Here is a 25013-nt window from a genome sequence, read left to right as displayed (position 1 = left end):
ATGCAGAGGCATGGGCAGCAACAGATATGCTTTGAGATGCCTGTGTAATACCCCTGCTTTGTGAACTGCACTGGTTGCCAGTTTGTTTCTGGGTGAGATTCAAGGTGATGGTAATTACCTATGAAGTCTTCTCTGCTGGAGTGCCTGCCCTCTGGAATGAGGTTCTCCAGAAGAACTAGGTGGTTTTTATGTTGTTGTTTAGAGGGTCTTGGAACACCTGGCCCTTTGCCCTGACCTTTGATTATGATGGGTGTAGTATCTTCCAAGGAGTGCTTCTGTCCTCTCCTTCTTTTTTTACCTTTTATAAAAACTTTTGTTCCTTGTTTTTATTGCATTGTATTGTTTCTTTTGTGTTTTTGCTTGTGAACTGCCCAAATTGTTGGGAGTTGGACAGCATACGTATTTACTAACAACAAAATTATGATTTTCAGCAAATGAACTGAGGAAATTAGATAACTGAATGTCAGAAATATAACCTGAACCTGGATGACATTTTTCGTATACCATGCTGAGTCATAGTTTGGTTCTCCATGGTTTAATGAGTAAGCAAAAACTGGATATATGTGTGCTCTAAGTTATAAAATATTATTTACAAATTGCAATTTGTCAATCACACTAAGCAAAAAATAAAACGATCACACAGTAGTTTACAGTATGTGAACTGATCTGTTTTATGTCGATATGTAATCCTATACATTTTATACCCCCTTTTGATATGTTAATAGCATTGCCTAAGGAGCGCATAGTTGAATTCATCACACAAACATGTTCATGTTTTTGGAGTATAACTAAGTATTTGGGGATCACATTTTTTTTGTCAAGTAAGACAGGATTTTTGGTTTAATATTCAATACGTTGTTTAAAGTATTGTTAGTTTTCTGATTCACCTTTCCTATAAGAACTCAAGTTTTCTTACACAATGATCTCCAGCAGTTAAAAAAAATTAAATACTGAAAACCACCCAGATGAAAAACACTTTGCTCAACATTCAGAGAATAGCATGGGTGCAGAGAGAAATTTTTAATTCAGGGATTGGCAATCTATGGCCTGTAAACCAGATGTAGCCTCCTACCCACAGTCATTCAGCCTGTCATCTGAAAAAGAAATATATTCACCTAGTCCATAAGATAGAAGACAATCACCGGCTGCCTCTGTAAGCAGGCATTTTGGCAACAATTCATTAACTGCCCCACTGGGAATTAAGTAGCAGGTGCCCTTAATTCCTGGCAAAAAGCTTGTCTCTGGTTCCTACATTGAAGGCTTCTGATACTGCTTGTACAGGCACCCAAAACATTTTAATCAGGAGATCCTAAATACTAGAGGACATCAAGGCTCAAGAACCAGATGCCATCTGTAGGTCATGGTATCACCAGCAAGGCTTCCTCTCTGGCTTTCATGACAATTTATTTTATAGCAGAGAATGTGAAGTGCCAGATAAATTAAGTTTTCAGGACTACCTGTGCCAAAGCTAAACTGGGCTCATTTGATTAGGTATCTACAGCAGCTTTTTAAACACTGGCATGAGACATGACTAGTCTATTCCAGAGGTTTATACGCCTTCCTAGAATAAATTATATTTTAAAAAAGAGACAATACATTATCAAAAAACAGAATTGTTTTTAGAAAGCACTTGACATTTTTAAGTTCTTTATTCAAAAGAAAACTTAACTTTATTTCCAAAATCAATGTCATTTTCCAATGAAAATATGGTAACATATTCACCCAGTTCAATATATTCACATGAAATATTACCACAGAAGAATTCTCTTATGTTAAGTTTGGTTTTAAGTAGTTTCCAAGAAATGTGACTTGAAATAAATAGCCAAAAAGTCAATATCTGTATTTGGTTGAGTAGTCTTTGGGTGACACGACGAGACCTCTACCTTTACGAGCTCCTCGATAAACTGTTTCTACGATGTCAATCATCTCTTGTTTGTCTTCCATTGCCCAGTTAATTTTGTTGTTGTTACCTGTGCCTAAATCAATCATTATGTGCTTGTTTCTTTAAGAAAAGAGAAAAAATAATTATACAAATATTTATTTTATTGTTTTAACATTTTCTATGCATACCTTCTAAAGTATTTCTGTACATATTTATATAGCCAGTGAGATAGTTATTCATACATAGACAAACTTTCCTTTTTCCCCAGATTAACTCAGGCTGGAATGTTATCCCAATCCAGTGGGCTGCAGTTGACTTTAATAAGATCAAAAAGCAGTCGTGTCCCAGTATTAATATTGCAAATTTTCTTTTTCTTAAATTACCAATGTATATTTACTGGAAATAATGCTATATTACCTGGCACGGGATGTATCTCCACATGGGATACAGTGTCGTTTTGAAAGTTATATTAAAAATATAACAAATTCAAATGACCAATTTAAAGAACTACCCATATTCATATCCAAACAGAAAAGAATTCTACAAATTTATGTATTTCTAGGACTACAAATGACTCCCTTCTCTCCTAGGAATCTGGCCCACTACATTCCATCACACTTACACAATGTAGTGGGGGCTGAAGTATTTCTCTTTTCAGAAAATAATCAGCTCTTCTCTCTGACTGCCACAGAAGGCCAATAGTTATGCTGGCATTTTCATCTTAGTAACTATATACCGAATAGCTCTGTAAACTATATGCAAAAACCAATATATAATTCTAACTGGGAGTGCCATGTTCATTGCAAACTCTATCAAGCTGTTTTGCATGCCCTGTTTTGATCCCAAAGCAGTGTGTAATAGGAATGAAATATGGGTCAACTGGAGATACACTAACTATAGGTAGTACGAGTTTAACGATCACAATTGCAACCTGCAATTTTGTACCCAAGCGCCATAATTGCTAAACAGAAAAATGGCATGACCATGATAAGCTTATGATCTCAGTTCCCCTTTGGGCATTATGTGAAACATCATGTGACCATGATTTATGACTTCATGTCTGCCTTCTCCATTAACTCTGCTTATCGCAAGCCAGTTGCCAAGCACACCAACAGCAGCCACATGACTGTGGGACACTGCAACAGTGATAAATTCAAGGACTGACTGCAAAGCTATGTGGTCCACCCCCACCCCTCCCATTGTAACTTTGAATGATTGCTAAACCAGACAGCTGGCAAGCAAAGGCTACCTATGGCAGTGATGGTGAACCTATGGCACGCACGCCACAGGTGGCACGGGGAGCCATTTGTCAGGGCACGCGAGGTGCTGCCCTGTCAAGCTGGCCAGCACGCATGGGCGTGCTGGCCAGTTGAGTTCACCCTTTTTAAGAGCCATTTTTTACCCTCGCCAGGCTCCAGAGGCTTTATAGGAGCCTGGAGAGGGCGTCCGGGGGAGGCTGTTTTCGTCTTCCCCAGGCTCCTATAAAGCCTCTGGAGCCTGGGGAGGGCAAAAAAAGCATGTAAAAATGGGGGGGAGCGCCTGTAGTGCGCGCATACGCACTGGGGGGGTCGCACATTGCATTATGGGTGCGGCACGCCTGCACACGACCTCCCTGCGCACCCCCCCACTTATGGCACGCGAGCCAAAAAAGGTTTGCCATCACTGACCTGTGGTAAGGGAATGCCATTTGCCTTACCTTTATGATGCTTACTAATGCTGGTTTTGCCAGCTAGTAAGCTATAATATCGGTTGCATAACAACATCAATCCCAATGAAGTTACTTTCAGGTTTAGATTGTAGCTTAATGATATTACACAACATACACAATTAGGCAGGAATTGTAAACCTCACCCCTACCCTCTGAAAAAAAACCCTACTGAACATGAAGGTTAAAAAAGCAATGTAGGAATGAAAATATACCTGAAGAAGAACATGACTGTACAGGGATCATACAGTTCGTACATTTTGTTGAAGTCTGGTACTTCTGTGATATCTACGAGGTAAATTACAGCAAAATTTTTCACCTAAGGGAAAGAAGAATATATTTATAAATTATTTTCATAATATATTGTAAGCTTACACAGAAAGACATGCATAGTTTTTGACTTCTTAGAGAACACAAGAACATGCAGATGCACAAACATGATGCTTGAAACAGGTAGCCATTACAGCTATATTTAAGTACATTCATCACCAGTCTATTTTTAAACAACCATTTCCTAACGAAAACAGAGTTCAGATCATTGCTTTTCCATAAATTTTTATATTATCAGATTATTTTATACTCCCTTTTCATATCACACATTTGTCTCTTTCAGAATAAAATTCCTTCAGTGGGAAAAATCAGAAATTTCAGTAGTAAGCATATTTGCTGATACAAGATGCTAGCTTTTACAAGGAAGCAAGTGCATCTTACTGGGTATTACTCATCAAACACTTCACCCTATTTCTGGAAAATCCTATCTAGCACTGACAGCTATTTTTGCTTTGTTTTAGCTATTTTTATAATTTTAGGAGAACTTCTAAAAATGCAATAAATAAAATGAATGAAATTGGAGTATATATATTTGAAAGAGCAAACAAAGAATAAAGGAATGAATATTTATATACATTATTTAACTTACCACTTAAATTAAACCTCATATTTTGATCATGCCATTATTATTTTGTAGTCTTACTCATTTTGCTAATACTGAATACGCATTATATATAATACATTTAAAGACAGTAATCCGTTAGTTTATTTTAAATAGGAAGCAATATATATTTGACAACATAATCAAATTTAATATATTCTTCCTTTCATGGAGGATGCCATTTCTTTTAAAGATCTGTATCACCTCTCAATCTGCATTAATTGATTTTTAAAGAATTCAGGAGAAAGTAGCAAATACTGCTGTAAGCCTCACATTCCTGTAGAGTTCTACTGAACTGAAATTCGAATAAAACACATAATCTAAAGGTTCAAAGATCACATTTCTCTTTTGTTCAAACTTTACAATTTTAATAAAAGTTCTTGTGGAAGCAACATGAACAAAGTGTTCAAAACATTTTAGAACAATTTATTGTACAATTCACAAACATTTGTCATAATATGTTTACATGCAATAAACCTGCCAATGAAAAGTAAGCTTATCTTCCACCATACATCACAGACATAACCCACGTAGGCATCTTTAAAAACGTGAAAGTAATTCATTAGAATATACAATGTTTGTGTTGATATTGAAACAATTTTAAGTACAGTCTCAAATTTTTAATGAGTAAAAACAAAACCCATAGGGAGATAAATAAACTCTTTAAGAATAGACAGGGTAGTGTAGAGGAGCTGAGCTTGATAAAATATACATTTTTTTTGCCTCAACTGACAGGAAACCAGTTTTGGTATAGACAGAATCTGTCTCTCGTACACTTCATGATAGAAGTGTCAAGCCTGAAAGTATTCATACTTCAAATAAAGAAGGAAAACAAACCAGCAGAAAAAAATGCTTTACTTACTAGAATGTCTATGAAAAGAAGTTACCAGAATTGAAACAGGCCATGTTGATGGGGGTTAACTGCTTTTTCCTAAACGTAAAATGCAACTGCAGTATATCAACAGTCTGGTATAATATAGAAATATGTAGTACAACTGGAACTGTTTACTCACTTTGTACAGCAGCGATATCCAAACTGGGCTCATAAGCCTGACCATGAGGAAGAGTCACCCTTTCTAATCTGCTATTTCTGCAGAGGGAGATTTTTAAATACAAAAGTTATATTGTTCTCTTTCTTCCCTCTGTTAAAGTGCCAAATTGTCTGCCAAGTTACTAGAATTCCTATTATTTTATGACCCGTTTCAACCCAGTATTTCAAGTGATATTCTTCCTTAACTCAGCCTTGAAACAATTACATAGGCAATCGTTTAAATTTTTTTCCCCTTCACAAATATTAAAATAAAATATTTAGATTTTTTTTTGAGACAGACCACCTTGAAACAAGTCATAATATTTCAATTCTATCACATTATTGTATGGTATTAAAGACTTTATATCTAATTAAGAAATTTTAGCTTGCATAGAATTTGATGACTAAACTAGTGCCTGCATAACTCAGTGAGACCATATTATTTCTACTGAAATGATCGCTGGTTGCTGCTTTATTTCTAGATAAAGTACAAAGAGATGGTGACTGTCTATACATTACCTCTTTTGAATTTTAAAAGTCCTAAATAGCTTAAGTTCAGTTTGCTTACTCTAACAAGAGTGTTGAGATTTTCTTTGGTTGTCACTATGACGACATTCTCAAAGGCCATAATGAGCCCCAAAATTCCCAGAAAAAAACAAACAAGCAAACATTAACAAAGTTGCTGGACAAGCTCTGCATCCATATTTTAAGTTGAAATTTTACTATGGCTTTTTTATATTTTTCAAATGTATTATTTGATTCTCTATAAACTAGAACTCAGCTGGCAATGTACAAGTGCTTAAGTAATTTGCACTGGATTTTAACAAAACTAAATTCTCCTTTTCTGCTGAAACAATAAAACTAGAAGTCATTGTTGCTATTTGCATGGTTTTCTTACTTTATGCAGAAGTTTAGATATTTTCTTCAATGCATTTTTTTTAAATTACATTTTTATAATGTAGAACCATACATAAAATAAAATGCCTAGGAGTAGAGCCTTCTCTGTGATGGGCCCAACCCTCTGGAATGACCTCCCCCCCCCCCCCGATATTAGAACTACTACCGACTTCCGCTCCTTCCGACAAAAACTTAAGACTCACCTGTTCCGACTAGCCGGCCTGGCCCACTTATAGTTCTACTCTTACCTCCTGGCGGATATTATATTTGGGATAGCTTTTAAGGTTAATGTTCTTAACTTTTTTAAATTTTTATAAATTTTTAATCTAACTTAACTAAATTGTACAGGGAACTTCTACTACCTCCTCCAGTTCTATGTTTAATTTATTTATTGTATACTTATAACATGTATATTTACTGTTTAACTATTTTAATATGACTGTACACCACCCCGAGTCTTTTTTGAGAGAGGGGCGGTCTAGAAATCTTCTACTACCTCCTCCAGTTCTATGTTTAATTTATTTATTGTATACTTATAACATGTATATTTACTGTTTAACTATTTTAATATGACTGTACACCGCCCCGAGTCTCTTTTGAGAGAGGGGCGGTCTAGAAATCCAATAAAGTTAAGTTAAGTTAAGTTAAAATTAGAACTTTCCCTGTAAGTTTTTCAGGTCATGGAAATATCTGGAAACAACGTATTTCACAAAAGCAAGCAAGAAGAATATGGCTTATTTATTCATACATTCAATTCTTTTGCCTTACAAAGCCAAATTGTTCCCTACATTTCAAGGCAGCCCTTTAATTCTCTGGAACATATTTTCAGAGATCCTTACAATATGTCTAGCTCCATAAGGAGAAGTCTGTTAACAGCAGCCTATTTTTTTAGCTTATAGACATATATATACCAAATTGTGGACTAGTTGAATTGTATAAAAAATTAACCACAATATACAATTTTATGGTTATAGCCTGTAGGCAATACAATACAGGTAGTCCTCATTTAGCATCCACAATTGGGACTGGCAACTAAGTGGAAACTCACCGTGACTGGGTTTATAATTTTACTTCAACTTTCCTTTGGTTTACAATGTCAGAAGGATAAACCCCCAAACAGCCAGGTGAGCCCAAACAGCGGGGAAAGTTGCTGGAACTTGATTCATGAGGAAGCCAGGTAATAGGGCAAATCTTATACCGCAGCCCCTATTCCCAACTTTCTCACTCAAAAGAACATTCATCCCTCTGCTGGGATAATAAACAAGAAGAAAATTAATGTTTGTCCTTACATTTATTGGAAAGGAAGGGATTACAAGACAATAAGCAGGCACACAATGGAGAGTACATATCAAAAGGAATATGCTAGCACTGTTTGCCTAGTGCAGGGGTCAGCAATCTGTGGGTCTGGAACCGCATTGGCTCTTTCCTCCCTCTGCTGTGGCTCCGTCACCGGTTGGTGCCACAATTTTGACAGGAGCTTCCGGTGGTGGGGAGAGAAGCACAGTGTGCCAGGAGAAGACTATGGCAAGGGGAGGGTTTTCCAGTTGTCTCCACAATTGATAGGGCTTTCGGTTATGACAGGTAGAGGAAAAAGTATGCTGCGCTAGGAGACTCTACGGTGGGGGAACTGAACTTCCAGTCAGCTCTAGAATTGAACAGGGGGCTTCCGGTTAGGACTTTTGAGGCTCCCGGTATTTTCTTTTCTGTGGGAAATGGGTCCAAATGGCTCTTTGAGTGTTTAAGTTTGTTGACCCCTGGCCTAGTGTATACCCAGCAGCACAGGAGCAAGCAAAAACCAAAGGTGTGGAACTGATTAAGTCTTATCAGGTACAGGAAGCAGCTGCGAATATGCAACCAGGCAAAAGGTTCCAATCAACTAATTAAGGTCACAGAGCGGGCCTTGTTGACTTGCGGTTAGCACTTTTTAGGGATGCATTGTGCTGTGAAGAAAAGCAGTTCAAGAATAGCTTGTTTAGGCAATCTCTCCACTCTGGGGAAGGAGGGAGGGTAGGAGAAAAAACAACAACAGGTCAGATACAGAACAATCTGTAATGATTATAATGGAAAATACATGGCTAAGAGATGCTGTAAAGGTTGTAAATTTATTTTATTTCATTTATTTATTAAATTTATATGCTATCCATCTTGCTGTCCAAAGCAAGTTTTACGGGCATTGCTCATAAAGTTACTTTTTCATCACTGTCATAACTTTGCACAGTGGCTGCCTGAGGCAGTTGCTAAGTGAGGTCTACCTGTAAGTATTAAATCACCACAATCTTCCCTACACTGTTTACACAATCAAAAAATACACTTTACAAAATATTTAGGCCCACAGTAGACTGCTCCAATTTCACCAGAAATATTTCAAGCTTGAAAGATGGCCAAGGTTAAAATACAGGTAGTAAGTCTGGAAGATAAAAACTTAAAACAGTCCAAACTAAAAACATTTTGCACTTCTCTGCTTATAATTTCAACTGAAATGAAGATTCAGTTTGTTTACTTCTGCTGTCTTTTTTATACATCTGATTTCTGTGGCCACAAACAGGTGGTACGTTCACAAGCATAATACATCGAGAGAATCCTAGTTTATTGTTACATAAAGTACTTTAAAAGTATTTCAGAGAAAACGATTAAAATATATGGAAAATAAATAAATTGTACTACCTAAGCCAGGTTTGGGGTTTCTGCAAGGAAATTATTCGCTTTCCATTCCGAACCTTTTTGAGAGCAAAAACCATGATTTCTAATTCAGAAAACATACTACTCTTGTCAACAGTTCTTATACCATTTTCACTGCTCCTCCATATCATCCCTAATTTTTTGCCTTTCTAATAAGATAGATCCCATGTGCATGAACTCTCCATCAAATTAACATACCACCTTCCAACACGCATAATGCCCTCTGGGATATTTCTGTAGAAGTAATGCTGGGCAAGAATTGCAACAAAGCTGGATGAAGTGGCTGTGGCTGGAAAAAAACTGTGGCTTGAAAAAAAAGGGTAAATGCGCTGCATCTTTTTATAGTGTGACGTTATATATGGATATGAAAGCATCATCCCTAAGCAAATAATAAAACAGTGTAATTCACTGAGTTAAGCCATCGAGTGCAAAGGTGTATTTAATGTTTTTGAATCTTTAAGGGAATTTTTCAGGAAAAAAAACCCCCACTTCTCGATTGCAGCTATTTTTAGCTATTTTTGAAAAATAATATCTAGTAGCAGAAATACACCATTTTTCTTAAGCAGATATTCTATGTTCAGCACGTTATTGATTAAAACACGTTAACATTTTATTTCTCCAAATCAGTTAAAATGTTATACCTTTTCAGCAATACAATATAAAACTTCATCCATTTTCATACATGTTGGATCCCAATCATGCCCAAACCGATTAACTACCACACGATCTTCTTCTGAAAGAATAGCCTGGTCTACTTGCCAGCCATTGTGTAAATGTGGAAGCATGTACGACATCTTGAAAAACTTGGATCAGATCTGTAAAAGAAGTACAGAAAGCACTTTATAATTTTGATGTTTACACTCAGGGTTAGCTTAGTCAGCCAAATAACATCATTTTATGTGATAAAAAACATAAGAGATCAAGATGCTGTTGTTTTATAGTTATCCCATTTTTAATTTAAGATTAGCTTCCCAAACTATTTATAATTAGAATCCCAAATATAATGAAAGAGTTATTGGTGAAATAAAATAGAACCTTCAAACTTGGAGGAATATTTTTTGGCCCAGAGAAGGAATACTGGGATTTGCTACAATGTAAAATATTATTGGAGTCATAACTACTATACAGCAGTTTCTTTTGCATTTAAATATTATCTTATGACAATTTCAGAAACTTCACTTTCTCTTCCCCTAAAGTTCTGTCTGGCACCTCTTTGAAGAACATGAGGTCTGAGAACTAGTCACGTGTTTCATATTACCTAAAACAGAATAAAAGACAGCCACTGTTGTTATATTTGCAGTTGTCAATAATGTATTCCCTTCCATTCCAAGCACTTATAGGGCAACTCATACAGGTGTGTTTGGATTAATCCAAATAAATATGCTTAGTTTTTGTCCCTCAAAAAGAGTAAGAATAAAAACAATAATAAGAAACCAAGGGTAAAACATTATTACCTTTTTTGTATATTTCCATACAAAGGCAGAGTGAGAAAACTTGGTTTAAACTTTACACTATAAGGATACCAGAGCTCAGGATTACTAGTACAATATCCCAGATCAGTGTCTCTTTCCTCAATATTGGCTTAGGGTAGCATGTGAATTCTCTGGCCTTCCATTAGCAATATCCTCCCAAGCCCACAGCTAACTGACGTATTTGAGGGTACATTCTTTTAATATGCAGAAAGCGACAGACAGAAAGGGACAGAATTTCTGGGTTAATATGGATTTTACTGCAGGCTTCCCAAGCAAGAAGTCGTCATTAATCTTGGTGGCCTGGAGCTGACCAGGTTCTTGCAATCACTCAAAACATGTCACATCGATATTTAGATATCTTGGTGTTTCCAGCATATTGATGCCTGGTTCAGTTTTGAAAACTTTGCACCCCATCTTTTTTTAAAATTTATTTAGTTAAGCAATGGATATTATCATTTTTGAACACCAATTATATAGCCGATTTTATCGAACAACGATACAACTTAGAGAACAACACACTGGGAAATTAAAGACCTTTTAGTTAGACACTCTCTAAAAACGGGTGATTTCCGATTTTTTAAAAAAAGTGTGTTGTGAGCAAGACACGTTTTAGGCGAGTTCAAAGCTCAGCCCCAGAAAACGTAGATCTTAATCTCCAAGTTCTTTGGAGCGCAGCATACCATTTTCTAGTGTTCGGCCGTTTTATTCCCCAGCCAACAGGATGGGGAACCCTGGGAAATGAAGTCCACACATCTTAAAATGGCTAAGGTTGAACAAAACGCAACTCTAGAACATTGGCATCTAGAACATTCCTCGCCTAGCTCCCCCTCCTTCCTCTTTTCCTCCGCCCGCACCACTCCCGCTCGCTCTGGAGCACAACCGCCTTCTAACCGTCGCGTTCAACAACCCCTTTTTCTCATCAGCTCATCCACCACTCACCGAAAAAAAACCAAAGAAATAAACAACCTGGGACGGCCAAGGCCGAAGGCCCACAACGCTCACGCCAAATAACAACCCTAGAACGTCGCAAGGCTGACAAGGCGAGGAAGCGATTCCAGCATTATCTCCGTCACTTCCGGAGAGGGTCAAAGGGAAAAAAGGGGAGGGTGAAATTGAACAGAAGAATCGGTCAGTCAGCGGGAGAAACCTGTCAAGTAGGAAGATTAGGCTTAGACGGACTTTATTGTCATTTTGAATGTACACTAATAGGCGTACATTAAAATGAAATTTCATTGTATACAGCTCTCAAAGGGTCACCACCTCTAATATACACTACATAAGCATGACTAAAATAAATAAATAAATACAAAATTAAATTGCATAAGCCCACATATATCATATGACCCGGGGAAAGTTTAGCCCCGGGATGCCCTTTTGCGGACAGATACGTGTCAGCGCCAGAAGGAATCCATCTATTTCTATTGAGGGCACAATGTGTGACAAAAAAAACCACCTCCCAAATATCAGGCAGCCTCTGTCCCCGCCCTTCTTCCTCCCTCGCCGTCAGTTGTTGGAAAAGGAGATTCGCTGAGCGTAGCGCAATTCTAGGTTTCTTCCTTTCCCACGTTATGGCTGATTCTTCGGGTCTATCCGTAAGCAAACAACATTAGGAGAGTGGGAAAATAATTTATTTCTGATGACTCACTTTGATTGGCAGATCGCATAGGCTGGGCTAAAATGTTCGCTAATTTATGATTCAGTGACTGTGTTTGGATGGTATGTTAGTAGTATCCTCTGGTCACGGGACTGCAATTTATGACAGATTTTTTGCTGGAAACGGATTGAATGGATTCGCTTAACAACCATAGTATCTGCTTAACAACTGTCTGATTTGCTTAAGGACCACTGCAAAATAGGTGGTAAAATTAGGCATAGTTATCTGGTGACCTGCTTAATGCCTGGCATAACTTATGACCATAATTCTGGGCTTAATTACAATCGTAAATCAAGGACTACCTGTATGCAAAATTTCCAGGGTTTGTAGCGTGTGGCAGAATATATCTTTTAAAATGTCTGTTGCTTTGTCTGTATGTTGAATGTCCACATTAGACCAGATTCAGATAATTATGTCTTAAACTAATGTTTACACATTTTTTTCAGCATTTAAAACTTGTGAATTATGTTCAGATGTAAAGCTTTTCACTTGGCAAAGATATATTGGTTTAAACGGGCAAAGAAAAACATTACTTGTGTTCAACACTACAAGACTGGCCAAAAGAGCACTGGGGGAAGACTATTAAGTACATATCAGCCCACGGTTAGTACCAGAAAAACAAAATGTTGCAAAAGTCTATATTAAAGGTTTCGTTAAAGACACACAAATCTTTGAATAATCAGTGGATATATTTAGATTTTTGAAAACTGGTCATGGGACAGTTTCCCAAAGTGGCTATCATGAAGGGGGGCCTTGTTTGTTCACAATTTACAAAATGTATCAGAAAGTTAACTGCTGATACTCCATGCCACTAACCCCCCCCCTTTCTTATTCTCAAGATGTTACACACCATCCCCAACTTATCTTGTCTTTTTCTGGGAAAACGGACACACTTCCTAGCAAAGTATTGAGAGGAGCCAATCATAAATATTATTTTCTGAAAACTCCTGAAAATACATGGGGCTGAGAGACCTTACTGATGATATTGTTTGCTAGTGTTTTGGCAGCTAGCTAACTCTTTTAAAATTAAAGGATTTGTTTTGTTTTGTTTTTATTGAGGGAGGGAGAAAGTTATAGACAGTGAGGAGTTCATTGATGTGTACTGGCACCACATTGAAGCTCCCGGTGTAACCCAGATACACGGAATTATATCAAGATTGCTACAAACCTAATTTCAATCTTTAAAAGAAAATGTATTTCATATTCTTTATTGAAAAGGAGATTTTTGTTAGGCTCCAAAAACATTACTTAATTATGTGCTTGGGTTTATTTCATGGATTAAAAATAGCTAAAGTTGCTTTTTATCTATGGGGCGAGAAGGGCTTGACTGAGGGGACAGTAGCTAATAGGCTTTAAACCAAGTATAACCATCTCAGAAATGCAGCTTGTTCCAGGTTCTAGAAATCTTAAAAAAGATTTAAGTGGAGGACAACATCTCAAGTAATGCAATTAGATCATTTTAAGAAACTTTGGGATTTTTGGCCAGTTCTATAAGCAAAATATCTGGCAGAACCATTTTTCAGCTCCTGCATAATAAGGGAGCAGATAAAAATAGATGAGTGATGCCTAGTAATTATCTTTTCAAAATGCCTTTGATGGGAATGGGAATGTATAGAATATGCTATTATTGACCACTTGCAGTAGGTTATCCATATTATGAAAGATGAAGCTTCTGTGCTACATTTGTGGTCCGGCATAATCTAAAGTGTCTTCCAGGGATTGAATCTGAAGTGCTGGGCAGTACTGGTATATTGGGATGAGATGCTTCTTCAGCAGCCTGATTCCAAGCTATTTAAGATGTATAGGCTAATACCAAAAATGACCTGGGCCCAGAAATGTAATAAAGCTTACGACACAAGATAATGTAGTACAATACATAATGGTTATCTCCTTAAAGCCCTTCATATTTTAGGATTTGGGGATCTAATCACCTATTCCCAGTAATTACTGTCTGTCCATTAAGATCAGTAACAGAAGTTGCCACCATTCTTTAGGGAATGTTATCTAGAGAGTCCACAGAATAGTAGTTTAAAAGAATAGTATTTGAAAAGCCAATATGTTCTTCCCACTCAGAGTTTTATTTTTATAGACATACAAATGTGAAAAGCCAAGTAATCCTTCCATGATCTCGAATTTCCAGAATCAGGAGGCTTCAGTCCTTGGTTATTTAAAAGGTTTTTGTTTTTTTTTGAAAAAAAAACTCTTAACACTTGCTTTCGCAATCAAATGTTTCCGATCATTATGTTCTCTTTCAGATTATGGAAAAAGAACTGCCCAGTATGCTGATCTCTGGAATAGGCGGTACATTTGGTGTACTAGAAAGCCATGTAGAATTTCTCAAGAAGCATTTCAATCTCATCACCATGAAGGAATTTCAGAAAAGCAAAGAACTCCATGAAAAGATCAAATCTGTTTTTGTACTTGAGTGTCTTCCAGTCATTGACCAAGAGTTTCTTGAAAGCCTGCCGAACTTAAAGGTGATTGGAAACTCAGGAGTAGGAGTGAATCATTTGAATCTGAAATTAATTAGTAGCTTTGGTGTTAAAGTGACCAATACTCCACATGCTGTTTCTGATTCTACTGCAGACATTGGGATGGCATTAATGCTAGCATCTGCCAGAAGATTAGTTGAAGGTAAATAATTTTCTTCTGCAGCTGTGTTCTGACCTAGGTTTCCTGAGAAAGCATAAATCACAATCTTAGTCCCAAAAACGCTCTTTTATTTATACAGCTGTGAATTATGGTCATTCACAGCCTGCAAGGCTTCACAAACAGTCTGTGAAGATTCCAACAGATGTCTGCTCGAGTTGCCACAGTCTTTCAGGAGAATATTGATAAACACCCACCTTATCTCCCTTGAAATGCTGCCAGACAGCTAATTGCCAAATGCAGAGCAAGGCCAAACTTAGCACAGAGTCAAACAGAACTTGAACCGACCAGAGGAACTAATTGCTTCCTACAAAAGTTCACGTCCCGTTTGTTCCTCTTTTATGTCTTATGGGAGGGGCCAATAATCTCCAAGCCTTACCCCTGAGTTGACCTTGTTTTCTTAATTGTTCTTGCCATCTGGCAGCTCTGCGCATGCACACATTGGAAATAGGCTCCTGCTGTTCTTCTGCCTTGGTGATGTCAGGCTCCGGAGGCTCCAGAGGCAGAAAATAACTACCAGATGGCCTTGGCTCCCTCTCTGCCTCTGACGCAGAGCCCTTCTCCGAGCCTTCCCCAGACTCCAGGACTGGCCCATGTTCCTCCCCAACCTCCTCACTGTCTGACTCTGCTGCCACCTCCACAGGCTGCAGGTGGACCACAACAAGTCACCAATATTGAACTTTCCCTTTAGTTATTTCAAGCCCACCATCTGCTTCTTTCAACTGGCTATAATTGTAACACTGAATTATATTGGTGATTAAGACCAATGTGAACAATATGCGAACGATATTAAGCAGAATATACTTTGGATGTTTTAAATGTGCATACTAAGCAATACTCTCCCTGCACTATCCTTGGATCAGCTATGTAACAATGTTCAGTTCTGTAACAATGTTCTGTAGTAGTTAATTAGGTAAATATCAACATGTAATATAAATCAAAATATTTCTGAACATTCATCAAGGACTTGACCCTTAACACCACAAGGCAAATTAGATCTATTTGTCAGGTTTTTTTCTGCAGAAATTGTATACTTGGAAATCAGAAAAAGGAGAGATTTCCTCTTTGGCCAAAATCCAGTCAGGGAGATGGATAAATCCCAAATAAGCAGATAATAAATCTAACCACTGCTGAGAGAAAGGGAAGAATAATGTTATCTCACTAGAATAGATATCCCTCTTAATATTGTTTTACTCCATTTCTATTTTTGTATTGTAGGTTGTTATCTGGCAACATCTCCAGATACTACGCATTTTGCTGTTAATTGGCTAGGAGTAGAAGTCAGCAGGGCCACCCTTGGTATCATTGGAATGGGCAACATTGGTTATAAAGTGGCCAAGAGGGCAAAGGCTTTTGACATGAAGATTCTCTATCACAATAGGAACCGGAGGTAAATGTATTTTGAGGCATATACTGTAGATGTGATATGATATGGTATGATTGATATGAGATAGGGCAGGGCAGGGCAGGGTAGGATAGAATAGGATGGTATAGGATATATTATATATTTTGGGATTTAAGTTTGAAACTCATTTAGTAGCCTTTAAAAATATTTTCTAATTGCCTTTTAGCAGTGATCTTTGGCCAAAGCACCAGACTAGAACTGAAAGTATGAATGCTAGTATATAAGGTATGTTTGCACTTTGCAGGAACTTGGTCCAATAAAGCATATATTTCCTTAGTGTTGTTACAATGGCAATAGAAATGCATAAACATTCAGGCAAATTAAATCCAAAGGTTATTAAGCTATTGGTTTATGGACATTCCATTCCACTGAACACAGGCAATTAATAAAGAAGTGAGCTCTGTTGCCAAGTTCACTTCAGATCTGGTCTAAAAAAAATGGAGTGTGGCTTCTGAGACATCAGCATATATTCATCCAGATGTCATTTTACCTATAAATAGCAATCATGAAATTCTAAACTCAATAATCTCAAACTATTTTAATTTTATATCTGTTTCTGGCAAGAATGTTCTCTAGGAGCAAATTTAAGAACTAATTCATCATCAGGTTGATACTAAAAAAGAGGTTAGATATATAAATAATGCTGTATGAAAAAACATGCTTTCCTTTCTTCAAATTTGTATTTCATAAAAATCATGGAGAGTAAACTACACGTGTGAACTTTGAGTTGTTATTAACAACAAGCAGATTTAACAAATACTCTGCAGCAATTATTTTTGGAACAACAAAGTTTATTATGCAAGGCAAGAAGAACCACAGGTACTGCCATAGGTTGCACTGAATAGAAAGAAAAGTGTAGGGTGCTGCCTGTAGACTTAACATAGCAAGCTTCCCATAACTCTAAAATATTTCTTATTTATTCTGTTCAGTGATTAGCCTCCAAAACAACTCCACTAAGAGAAAAACTCTTTTAAAAGTTTGCTTTCACATTTCTTTCGTCCAGAAAAGAGGAAGAAGAACAAGAGGTTGGTGCCGTGTATTGTAAAAACATTGATGACTTACTTCGACAGTCTGATTTTGTGATGCTGGTTGTAAATTTGACATCAAAGACTCACAATCTCATAGGAAAAAGAGAGCTAGAACTGATGAAACCCACAGCCACGCTCATCAACATCTGCAGAGGTGGGATGCAACACTATCCAAATGTATATTTCTGTTGCTTAAACCATTGATGGTTTCAAAAAACTTTCTTGGTGGATCTGTGTTCTGTATTTTGCTTGATTATTTCTTGATAAAATATCAGTCATGCAAAATATATTTGTGCCATTCCAAAATCCCCTTTCTCTTAGGTGCAGTTGTTGACCAGGATGCATTGGTAGAAGCACTCCAAAATAAGGTTATTAAGGCTGCAGCTCTGGATGTGACCTATCCTGAGCCATTGCCAAGGTAAAATAATACAATATTCCTAGATCAGAATAAAAGGACAATAAATCCGGCATGAAATAAATAATGGTGATATTGTATAGATTCAGAAGAACATTCTTAATATAGGAGCTCCTACGTTGGCCCACTTTACTGTCTTTGCCACCCTCTCATTTTCTTTGATGCTACACTTGATCTTAGGTAAAAGGCCGAGACATTTTCTTTGTGTTATGGAGAAGGAAGAGGAGAATTAATTATAATCAGACATCTTTAAGCTACAGCAGGAATTGCATCATTTTTCAGGAGTACCAAAACCCCATAATGTTGTAGTACTGTTAGGGACTGCAGATCTGAATGGCTGAATCTAAAGCAGTCCGAGCCAATAGTAAGCCAAACTACGTCATATTTTGAACCTCTTTTCCTCCCCTTCCCAGCAGGTTGTTTCCAAAGTTTATGAAAGTTTATGAAATTGACAAGAGTGAGTGGTGTTTCCGCTGAGCTCTGCAGTTTGTCTCCCTATTGCTTTAGAGTTATCCGTAATTTGTAATTTTCTTTGGACAGACTGAAATCCAGACTTTTAATTTAAATAAACTAGAAGCCTACAAGGAATTGATAGTATGGAAAATAAATTAGAAGCAAGTCTATACCCTAGCCTAAAGAGTTTACTGTATAATAATCTGTTTATAGTCGACTAGTACAGCCAATTTATCCAGTGGTGAAATTCAATTTTTTTTACTACCGGTTCTGTGGACATGGCTTGGTGGGCGTGGCAGGACAAGGGTATTGCAAAATCTCCATTCCCACCCCACTCTGGGGCCAGCCAGAGGTGGTATTTGCTGGTTCTCCGAACTACTCATAATTGCCGCTACCGGTTCTCCAGAACCTGTCAGAACCTGCTGAATTTCACCCCTGAATTTATCCTTTATCCTTATCATACAGATAAAAAAAAATACTTCCAACTCTTACTCTAATATTAACAGTAGTCTGCATTGTTTCTATAATCCCATATAATTCTAATCATCAAATCCCAACATCAAAATTATATTTTCTTAGTTTCTCACAAAAATTTCTTAAGTGGCTTCATTAACAATTCATCACTGTCTCCTAAAATAAACCAGATAGCTCTTCATTCCATACTCGACCTACTTTCTATACAGTCACCTCTAAATCTGAAACTCTTCATATTCATATCAACAAAGATCCACTAAAAGAATAGCAAAAACACCTAATAGTTTAAATTTACGCCACTCTTTTCCGTTTAGTTTAGGTAGTTTGGCAATTGAAATATTGGAACTGAACTGAAGAAGTCTGGGTATAGGTTCCCATCCAATGACTAGCCCCAGTAGATGACTTTGGGCCTGTTACTTTCCCAACTCCACTAATTTCATAGGGTTGTTGCAGGGGTGAAATCCAGCAGGTTCTGACAGGTTCTGGAGAACCGGTAGCGGAAATTTTGAGTAGTTTGGAGAACTGGCAAATGCCACCTCTGGCTGGCCCGACAGTGGGGTGGGAATGGAGATTTTGCAGTATCCTTCCCTTGCCACGCCCACCATGCCGTACCACGCCCACTAAGCCACACCCACAGAAACCGTAGTAAAAAAAAATTCACCACTGGGTTGTTGTCATGTGGATAAAATGAGATGATACATCCAGGTTTGCCTTGAGCGGTCAAAGAAAAAGTGGGGGAAAAGTGTAATAAATAATCTAAGTTTTGAGAAAGTGTCTATTTGGAGTACACAAAATTTTAGAGGTTTGGTGTTTTAAAAAAGATCACAGTTGCTTCCAACATTTCATTCTTCAATCATCCCAATGCAGACATTTGTGAGATAGATTCCCATTCTCTTTGACAATAGCAGGAGTAGAGAATAGAGGAAGAGCGATTGAAATAGCAAAGCAGCAAGTAATGGCTGTATGCAGGTTGTGCCTCTTGGATAGTATAAATACTGCCCCACAGAAAGCTTTCCGGAGCAGAAACCGGGCAGCAGAAGCTTTTTTGTTGGTTTCTGTCTTGAAGCAGTTGTTTTCTAATTCCAATTTGCCCTGGCTAGGTGAGCCTAAATTATCCTGTCCTGCTTTCTCTGCAGAGATCACTTGCTATTGCAGATGAAGAATGTCATCATAACACCCCACATTGGCACTGCTACAGACCAAGCCCTGCGCATGATGACAGAAGAAGCAGTGGAAAATATCCTGGCAGTTCTCAGTGATCTTCCCATTCCAAGTGAAGTGATCTCAAAATGACTTGACAGAGAACATACAAAAGAAAATCATGAATGATCAAGAACAGGACATTAACCTCTGGGAAACATGACAAATAGCCAGACAACATATTCCTATCAGTTTCAAAATGTGTGACTGTGATTATTTTTTATAATTACATTAATTCCATAAGCCATCCAGAGTCACTTTGAAACAAAACGGATGGCAAATAAATTTGATTAAAAAAAAATAAAATCCCATTGGAAAAAAGCTTGTTCTGAGCTTTTGATCATGGTGGTTGGGTTTCTGATTCCTTCATCCATCTTTGTAACAAACAGATACACCTCTTTGGAAAATTCAGAAGAGTTAAGGTTTATGGCTCTGTTAAACATCACATCAAGGTTCAAAAGTAAAACAAAATATGAATAGTTCCAACATAAAATATTATTTGAGATTTTAGTTTTCATGTTTGAAAAGATCTTTCTCCTGCATTCTTAACCTGCAGGTAATTATTGCCGTCTTTTGACAATTACACAAAGAAGAGCACAACCCAAATATAACAAAATGTGCTGGCTTGCCCATTTGGTTTGCTGGACTAGATGAGAGATTACTTAGAAATGTCAAATGTTATTCACCCATCAGTCGCACAAGAAGAACAAGGTATGCAAAAAGAGAAGTCACCTTCTGGTTGGTGATTCAATCATAAGGGATGTAAATTTAGGAAAGGATATGGAGGTTTTAAAAGAGGTCAGGTGTCTGCCAGGTACTACTGCCAGTAGAGGCGTATTCTTAAGATAGTTAAGAATGCAAGTAAGGACTGTGATGTTGATGCTATTATACATCTTGACACAAATGATCTGTCCCAAAAAGATGTGCTTTCTGTGAAGAATGATTTCCAGAACTTGGGGTATGAACTTAGTAGTATAGGTTGTAGGCTTATCTTTTCAGAGGTTTTACCAGTATATAAGGAACAAAAAGGGAAGGGCCAGTGTTTAGCAGAGTTTAATGTGTGGCTAAAGGAGTGGTGTAAAACGGAAGGCTTTGGTTTTATTAGTCATGATGTCTGCAGCTGGTCCAATGAAAAACTATACAAAAGAGATGGTTTGCACCCATCCAAGAAAGGGACTGAGTTACTTGGCATTAAATTCACAGATTTTCTGGATAAACATTTAAACTGAACAGCAGGGACAGAGAATTAATTGATACAGAACATTTCTGTCCCCAGCAATCTAAAATTCATAGGGTTATCAGTGCATGTAACACAGATGTTTGTGCGGGTAAGATTATCACTCCCGCTGTCAAGCAAAACCAAGCATTTAATAGTGAGTGCCATACCATGTGCATGAATCATACAAGTGGCAAGAAAATAGGGGCAGTCAGGCATAACACAGGTTATGTAGACAGTAAACACAGGGTCAATCAAAATGGACTCAAATGTCTATAAACCAGTGCACAGAGTATGAGGAATAAACAGGGTGAATTAGAAATTCAAGTAAATGAGGGCAGATACAATATTGTTGCCATTACAGAAACTTGGTGGGATGAAACCGACAAATGGAACATACAGCTAGAAGGATTTAAATTATTTAAAAGAAATAGACCAAATAAAAGAGGAGGTGGAGTTGCACTATATATAAGAAATAATTACCTCTCTACAGAAATAGAGCACAACAATGATGAGAACTATCTTGAATGCATTTGGGTCAATATTAAAGGTTGGGGGGGGGGGAAATGACATTGCCCTAGGTCTATACTACAGGCCACCCAACCAAGTAGAGGAAGTAGATGAACTTTTTGCTAGTCAGCTAACTAAGGTATGTAGGAAGCACACCACAATAGTAGTGGGGGATTTTAACTACCCTGGCATCAACTGGGAAACAAACTCTGCACCAAGTGGAAAATCCAACAGGTTCCTAACAAACCTAGCAGACAATTTTGTTTCCCAAAAAGTAGAGAAGGGACCAAGGGGATCAGCCATATTGGAATTAATTCTCACTAACAGAGAGGAATGATAGAAGGTGTTGAAGCCACAGGAATCCTGGGGGCAAGTGACCATGCAATATTGGAATTCAACATTATGCAAACACAAGTAGTAGAACAAAGTCAAACTAGAGTCTTGGACTTTAAGAAAGCTAATTTCAATAAACTTAGAGAGAGCTTGGGAAAAATTCCATGGATGAGAATCCTCAAGGGGAAAACAACTCAAGAAGCTTGGGAAATTTTGAAAAATTAGATTACAAAAGCCCGGTCTAGCACAATGCCAATGAAGAAGAAAAATAACAGCTCCCAAAAGAAACCAGCATGGCTGCATAAATAACTCTCTGACAAATTGAAAGACAAAAAAGATAAGTACAAAAAGTGGAAAGGGGTAGACATAACTAAGGCAGAATATCAGCAATAGCCCGAGCATGTAAAGATGAAGTGAGGAAAGCTAAGGCTCACAATGAAGAAAGGCTTGCCACAAAAGTAAAAAATAATAAAAAAAAGCTTCTTCCAACATGTTAAAAACAAGAAAAGACTTAAGGAAACAATTGGTCCATTGCTAGGAGAAAGTGGCAAGAAGGTGACAAGCAACAGGGAGAAAGCAGAACTATTTAACTCATGTTTTGCATCTGTCTTTACACAAAGTAATAAAACAATCCAACCTATCAAAAACAGCACCACAAAAATCAGATTAGGAACACAAATTGAAATAGGGAAGAAAATGGTAAGTAAGCACCTGTCTACCCTAGACAAGTTCAAATCACCAGGACCGGATGGATTACACCCCAGGGTTCTGAAGGAACTAGCAGACGAGATCTCACAACCACTGAACTATATCTTCCAGAGATCCTGGAGCACCGGGGAACTACCAGAGGACTGGAAAAGAGCTGATGTGGTTCCCATCTTCAAAAAAGGGAAAAAAACAGATCCAGGAAACTACAGACCTATCAGCCTGACCTAAATACCAGGAAAGATTCTGGAAAAGATAATCAAGCAACGAATTAGCGAACACCTAGAAGCAAACAAAGTAATAGCCAAAAGCCAACATGGGTTTGTCAAAAACAGATCATGCCAGACTAATCATATTGCATTCTTTGACAAAGTGACAAAATTAGTGGACCAGAGGAATGCCGTCGATATAGTTTACTTGGACTTCAGTAAGGCATTTGATAAGGTAGACCATAACCTATTACTAGATGAAGTAGAAGAATGTGGGTTGGACAGCATCACCACCAGATGGATTCGTAACTGGCTGACCATCCGCACTCAACGTGTAGTCCTCAATGGAACTGCATCTACATGGAGGGAGGTATGCAGTGGAGTACCCCAAGGCTCTGTTTTGGGCCCAATACTCTTCAACATCTTCATCAATGATTTGGATGAGGGAATAAATGGGGAACTCATCAAATTTGCAGATGACACTAAGCTGGCAGGAATAGCCAACACTCCAGAAGACAGGCTAAAGATACAGAAGGATCTTGACAAACTTGAACATTGGGCACTATCTAATAACTGAAATTCAATGGTGAAGAGTAAGGTTCTACATTTAGGCAACAAAAACGAAATGCACAGGTACAGAATATATGATACCTTGCTCAGTAGTAGTAACTGTGAAAGGGATCTTGGAGTCCAAGTGGACAACCATTTAAATATGAGCCAGCAGTGTGCAGCAGCTGCCAAAAAAGCCAACACAGTTCTAGGCTGCATCAACAGAGGGATAGAATCAAGTTCACGTGAAGTGTTAATACCACTTTATAATGCCTTGGTAAGGCTACACTTGGAATACTGCATTCAGTTTTGGTCGCCATGATGTAGAAAAGATGTGGAGACTCTAGAAAGAGTGCAGAGAAGAGCAACAAAGATGATTAGGGGACTGGAGACTAAAACATATGAAGAATGGTTGCAGGAATGGGTATGTCTAGTTTAATAGAAAGAAGGACTAGGGGAGACATGATAGCAGTGATTCAATATCTCAGGGGTTGCCACAAAGAAGAGGGAGTCAAACTATTTCCCAAGGCACCTTAGGGTAGAACAAGAAGCAATGGGTGGAAACTAATTAAGGAGAGAAGCAACTTAGAACTGAGGAGAAACGTCCTGACAGTTAGAACAATTACCAGTGGAACAGCTTGCCTCCAGAAGTTGTGAATGCCCCAACACTGGAAGTCTTTAAGAAGATGTTGGATAGCCATTTGTCTGAAACGGTATAGGGTTTCCTGCCTAGGCAGGGGGTTGGACTAGAAGACCTCCAAGGTCCCTTCCAACTCTGCTATTGTATTGTATTGTATATTTATTAAATAAAACCCAGTTGACTGAATTCACAAAACCCATTAATCCATATACATATGATTAACTAGTTGCTATGGTTGAATTGACACAAAAACAAGCAAAACAATATTGCCAAACATAGTTGTGAATCAAGACATAATTTTCTGATCTTGACTAGGAAGTGGTGACTGCTGAAGCTTTCAAATTTTTCATGGCATTCAAAAGCTGCATCTATTAATGATACATAATTGATTAGATAATGGTATTTTAAAAGGCCTGAAAAACAAATTGTTCTAAATCAGCTTGCTTTTTATGTGTTTTTAATAGAACAAACAAATTTCAAGACATAATTTGGAAATCAGGAAGAGGAACCAAAATATATGGTTGTATTGCTGACAGGAAGAGAAAGAAATACAATGCACTTTAAACTTTACAAATGTAACATTTGTTAAGATAAGAGCGATCTGTTTCCAAAATAATATAGTTAAGATAGGTGATCAGTCTTGGATAAACACTTCATAGGAGGTATATAAAGCCCATTGTGACTCTTATTTTGCAACCAAAACAAAAGTCCATATCTTTAAATTCCAATTATTCAAAGAAAAATATTTTTAGGATGTACTCAACGGAATGTTTAATTATTGATTATTTTTCTTCTATTTTTAATTTGATTCATCTAATTTTTCAAAATCAGCAATATAAAGCTGCTAATAAAAATGTATTTTCAAATAGGATCAATATTTTCAAACTGCATTCTGATTTATAAAGAGACTTGAATGATAACTTAGAACACTCATGCAATAATTAGGAAGTTTTTAAAAAGCAGTATTTTTGCTTTGT

At 37.5% G+C, this 25013-nt stretch overlaps 2 protein-coding genes across 8 annotated transcripts; one reads left to right on the top strand and one right to left on the bottom strand.

Annotated features, from left to right (window-relative positions):
• Positions 1 to 1627: 1627 nt before the first annotated feature.
• On the bottom strand, positions 1628 to 11685 carry TXNL4A (thioredoxin like 4A). 4 transcript variants are annotated; one of them, XM_081950784.1, is made up of 4 exons: positions 11536 to 11685; positions 9766 to 9939; positions 3803 to 3906; positions 1628 to 2002 (listed from the first exon to the last, which is right to left on the bottom strand). In XM_081950784.1, exons 2-4 carry the CDS (start codon positions 9916 to 9918, stop codon positions 1831 to 1833), a joined length of 429 nt encoding a protein of 142 aa, XP_081806910.1. In that variant the 5' UTR covers positions 9919 to 9939; positions 11536 to 11685; the 3' UTR covers positions 1628 to 1830. The 4 variants fall into 4 exon arrangements, with proteins under 4 accessions (XP_081806910.1, XP_081806911.1, XP_081806913.1 ...); XM_081950785.1 differs by having other exon boundaries at positions 11563 to 11582; XM_081950787.1 differs by lacking the exon at positions 11536 to 11685 and adding an exon at positions 5532 to 5608 and having other exon boundaries at positions 9766 to 9904.
• Positions 11686 to 11996: 311 nt separating this feature from the next.
• Positions 11997 to 20195, top strand: LOC309390900 (putative 2-ketogluconate reductase). 4 transcript variants are annotated; one of them, XM_081950778.1, is made up of 7 exons: positions 11997 to 12312; positions 12697 to 12853; positions 14506 to 14884; positions 16118 to 16289; positions 17308 to 17486; positions 17654 to 17750; positions 19811 to 20195. In XM_081950778.1, exons 2-7 carry the CDS (start codon positions 12716 to 12718, stop codon positions 19965 to 19967), a joined length of 1122 nt encoding a protein of 373 aa, XP_081806904.1. In that variant the 5' UTR covers positions 11997 to 12312; positions 12697 to 12715; the 3' UTR covers positions 19968 to 20195. The 4 variants fall into 4 exon arrangements, with proteins under 4 accessions (XP_081806904.1, XP_081806905.1, XP_081806906.1 ...); XM_081950777.1 differs by having other exon boundaries at positions 11999 to 12188; XM_081950779.1 differs by lacking the exon at positions 12697 to 12853 and having other exon boundaries at positions 11997 to 12188.
• The last annotated feature ends 4818 nt before the right edge of the window (positions 20196 to 25013 follow it).

Source organism: Natrix helvetica (genome assembly GCF_964273705.1).
Source record: "Natrix helvetica genome assembly, chromosome: 4".
NCBI classification, from domain to species: domain Eukaryota; kingdom Metazoa; phylum Chordata; class Lepidosauria; order Squamata; family Natricidae; genus Natrix; species Natrix helvetica.
Note: the sequence above shows the minus strand (reverse complement) of the source record. Positions and strands in the feature narration are given on the sequence as shown.